This window comes from Bison bison, unplaced genomic scaffold (genome assembly GCF_000754665.1).
Source record: "Bison bison bison isolate TAMUID 2011002044 unplaced genomic scaffold, Bison_UMD1.0 scf7180017864162, whole genome shotgun sequence".
NCBI lineage: Eukaryota > Metazoa > Chordata > Mammalia > Artiodactyla > Bovidae > Bison > Bison bison.
This window is the reverse complement of record NW_011494734.1, coordinates 3,424,050-3,428,256: the sequence shown is the minus strand read 5'-3', so window position 1 is coordinate 3,428,256 and position 4,207 is coordinate 3,424,050. Positions and strand designations below refer to the sequence as shown.

At 41.2% G+C, this 4,207-nt stretch overlaps 1 protein-coding gene across 1 annotated transcript in view; it reads left to right on the top strand.

The window, feature by feature from the left end:
• Positions 1 to 4,207, top strand: part of LAMB1 (laminin, beta 1) — a 77,839-nt gene that overhangs the window by 15,582 nt on the left and 58,050 nt on the right. Inside the window, exons 6-7 of the mRNA XM_010841477.1 lie at positions 1,028 to 1,216; positions 1,307 to 1,370. Coding sequence (XP_010839779.1) covers positions 1,028 to 1,216; positions 1,307 to 1,370 — 253 coding nt within the window. The remainder of the gene's footprint in view (positions 1 to 1,027; positions 1,217 to 1,306; positions 1,371 to 4,207) is intronic.

The following is a 4,207-nucleotide window of genomic DNA, read 5'->3' as shown; positions in this document are numbered from 1 at the left end:
TGCCTTTCTTTGGTATTGGAATGAAAACTGACCTTTTCCAGTCCTGTGGCCATTGCTGAGTTTTCCAAATTTGCTGGCATATTGCATGCAGCACTTTAGCAGCGTCATCTTTAAGATTTTAAATAGCTTAGCTGGATTTCCATCACCTCCACTAGCTTTGTTCAGAGACATGTTTCCTAAGACCCACATGACTTCACAGTCCAGGATGTCTAGCTCTAGGTGAGTGACCACACCTAGCAATGTTTCCAGAGTTCATCTGTGTCATAGGAAGTATCTGAATTTCAGTTCTGTTTATTGCCGAGTAATAATAGTCCATTGCTTATGTGTATCACCTTTCGTGTATCCATTATCCGTTGATGGACACTTGAGTGATTTCCACTTGTTGGTGATTATGAATAATGCTGCTCTGAATGTTTATGTATGAGAGTCATCTGAGTCTCTGCTTTCAGTTACTTTGGAGTGTGTAGCTGGAATTTCAGGGTTCTCCAGCTTCTTGCATTAGTAATTCCTTCCCCTTGTTTTTCCAAAGCACACTGCATGTGACTCTACTATACAGTGTGATGGGTATTTTTGCAAATGATTTCTACACATTCCTGGACCTTATTGGACGAGTTACAGCACTTAGACCATGTCTGGTACTGAGTAGCTGTCGTTACACATCTACTGAATGATTAAATGATGGCATGAAGGAACAAGCACTCAACCTCAGCTGCACGTCATGGGCATGGTGGCTTAATGTGCCAAAACTTGTCTGCACTAAGGCCTGTTTATAATCAGCTTCTAAAGAGAAACAGCTTACTAGTCTCTAATAGGGTGGGAGAAAGTGCAATATTTAGAGGTGCGACACTGCTGCAAGAAGAGGCTCTGTGGAACAGCTTGAAGTATTTGAAATCCAGCCACAGTGAAATACCAACCACATGCAGTCAGGGTTTGTAGTACACAGTTGAGTGATATTTTCCTCTGGGATTTAAAAAAATATAGATAACCAATAAAAGCATGCAGTGAGTCTCTTCTACCCTGCCTTTAGACATTCCGTCCAGCTGCTATGCTGATAGAACGGTCGTCCGACTTTGGAAAAACCTGGGGTGTATACAGATACTTTGCTTATGACTGTGAGAGCTCATTTCCCGGCATTTCCACCGGCCCCATGAAGAAAGTTGATGATATAATTTGTGATTCCCGATATTCTGACATTGAGCCCTCAACGGAAGGAGAGGTTTGTTTATACTTTTTATTTTCCATGCTATTTACAAATCCAGTTTTTGATCATAGCAAAAATATCAATTACTCTTATGTCTATTTTTAGGTGATATTTCGTGCTTTAGATCCTGCTTTCAGAATAGAAGATCCTTACAGTCCAAGGATACAGAGTAAGCCTGTTTTCAAATAAAAGCTTGGATGGAAAACAGCAATCATGAGAGAAAGTTTACCCAGACCACTGCTACCCAGAATCTAAATACTCAGTGCTAAATCCACCCTCTTCATTTCCTTCTTTCTCTGCAGTGCTCTACCAGAAGCTTTTGAAATTGGCAATAATCAAAGTCCTCACTGACAGGAACATATTTTGATAAGAGTAAAAGGTTGATGTCATAAGTCCTCAAACCATTATGCTGGTCATATAATACTTTATTTACTTTTTTGTTATATATATATATATGTATGTATGTATATATGTATATAAAAATAACATATGTGTGCTAAATTTCTTCAGTCATGTCTGACTCCTTGCGACCCTGTGGACTGTAACCCACGGGCTTCTCTGTCCATGGGATTCTCCAGACAAGAATACTGCAGTGGATTGCCATGTCCTCTTCCAGGGAATCTTCCCGACTCAGGGATCAAACCCAAAGCTCTTAAGTTCTCCTGAATTGGCAGGCAGGTTCTTTACCACTAGTACCAACTGGAAAGTCATATATGATATTTGTGTGTGTGTGTGTGTGTGATACATTAATATATATCCTATATATTATGTGTATACGTATATAATTATGTATATGTATAATTAAGGCTTCCCTGGTGACTCACCTGGTAAACAGTCTGCCTACTAATGCAGGCAGACAAGAGACATGAGTTCAATCCCTGGGTTGGAAAGAGACCCTGGAGAAGGAAATGGCAACCTGCTCCAGTATTCTTACCTAGAAAATTCCATAGACAGAGGAACCCATGGGTTTGCAAAGAGTTAGACATGACAGAGCTCACATGCACAATTAAGGTACAGGTTAGCTTCCCTGGCAGCTCAGTCGGTAAAGAGTCTGCCTTTAATGCAGGAGACCTGGGTTCAAACCCTGGGCTGGGAAGATCCCCCTGGAGAAGGGAATGGCAACCCACTCCAGTATTCTTGCCTGGAGAATCCCATGGACAGAGGAGCCTGGTGGGCTATAGTCCATAGGTGCAAAGAGTCGAACACAACTGAGTGATTTTCACTTTCACTTTTAGGATGTTGCTAACAAAGTGTCCCCCAAAATGCAGCATCTCAAACAAAAAAGTTTATTTCTCTCTTACAGAATTACCCAGAGGGATTTCCAGATAAAGTACTTTTCACCTGCCACAAGCAAGCAGTCTTACCAGATAAAATACAGGCTAAAACCCTGTTTAATATGAATTTTCAGACAAATGATAAATTATTTTTTAGCATAACTATATCCCCTGTAGTATTTGTGACTAGTATGAGCATATTTCATGCAATATTTGTGGGTGAGGAAAACCATGTCTCTTGTGGTATTTGGGGCACATTTGTACCAAAATGATTAGTTGTTTATCTGAAATTCAAATGTAACTGAGCACCTTGTATTTTTATTGCTAAATCTGGCACTTCTAGCCATTAGATCACCCAGGTTCCCAAGTTCCTTCTGGCCTATAGTCTGTGTCCACATGGTGAGACCTGGAAATCCCCACCTTATCCTTGTACCAACCTGCAAGAGGGGGCAAGTAAAAGGCAAGTGGCTTAGAAGCCATACATCACATCCGTTCACACGCCATTGGCCAAAGTAGTCACCTGGCTGCACTGCAGGAGATGCTAGGAAACCTCTGGCCGGTGGCTGTGTGTGTTCTCAAAGTCTTGGCCAGGGCTCTTATTGTCAGAGGAAGAAGAAAAGAAAGAATCCTGGGGGAAATCATAGGTCTCAACCTTGCTCAATATGATCAATGGGGGTTGTAGTTCCATTTTCCAGATGAGTCAACTGAGGCTTAGAGGGTTGAACTAACATGCATAAAGTGACTTGGCAATTTAATGTTGGATCCTAAATGTTCTTTTTATGACTCTCAGTTCAGAGGGCTTTCCATTGTTCAGTAACCATGCTTATGTCTTCACAAAATACATTTTGATCTTGGGAGGCAGAATGTGCACTAATTAAAAGAATGGGCTTTGGAGTCCAACAGACTGGGTTTAAGTTCTAGCTCCAGTGTATTCTGTGATCTTAGGCAAGGAATTTATTTAAAACTTTTCTTAGTCTTTATTTTTTCATCTGTAAATGGAGATAGTCATATTGACCTTATGGTTGTTGTGGAAGGAAAATGAGTTAATATATATAAATGACTCACCAAAGCGCCCGACACATAGAAAGTGCTGGATCCGTGAAGCTGTTGCCACTCTTGTTGCTGCCTTCAGCTGTCACTCAGACCTTTTCTAGACTGGGTCCCACACCTCAGAGAGAAGGTGAGGCTCCCTCTCTCCAGCTGCTGAGGTGCAGTCAGCTGAGCAGAGTTGGGGCAGGGTCTTGCTGGTCTTCCCCTAATTTGAACCAAGCCCCCATGGCACACACACACATCCTTACCCCCCAGCTCACAGCATGAAAGAGTAGAATTGAAGGACTCCAGGGAAGATTGCCATGAAAGTACTGTTTCCCCACTTAAATTAATTTTTCAAGTGGCCCAGATCATCTCTGGTCCAGAATTTATTCATCCTATCGTCAAACACATTTTTTACATGTTTAAATTTTATTAAAAAAAATTTTTTATTGAGTACAGTTGGTTTACCATGTTGTATTAGTTTCAGGTGTACAGCAAAGTGTTTCAGTTATACATATATTCATTATTTTCCAGACTGTTTTCTCATATAGGTTATCCCAGAATATTGAGTAGAGTTCCTTCTCCTGTATACAGGAAGTCCTTGTTGGTTATCTATCTTATATACAGCAGTGTGTGTACGTTAATCCCAAGCTCCTGATTTAGCTCTCCTTCCCCCCCCCCCCCCCCCCCCCCCTTTTCC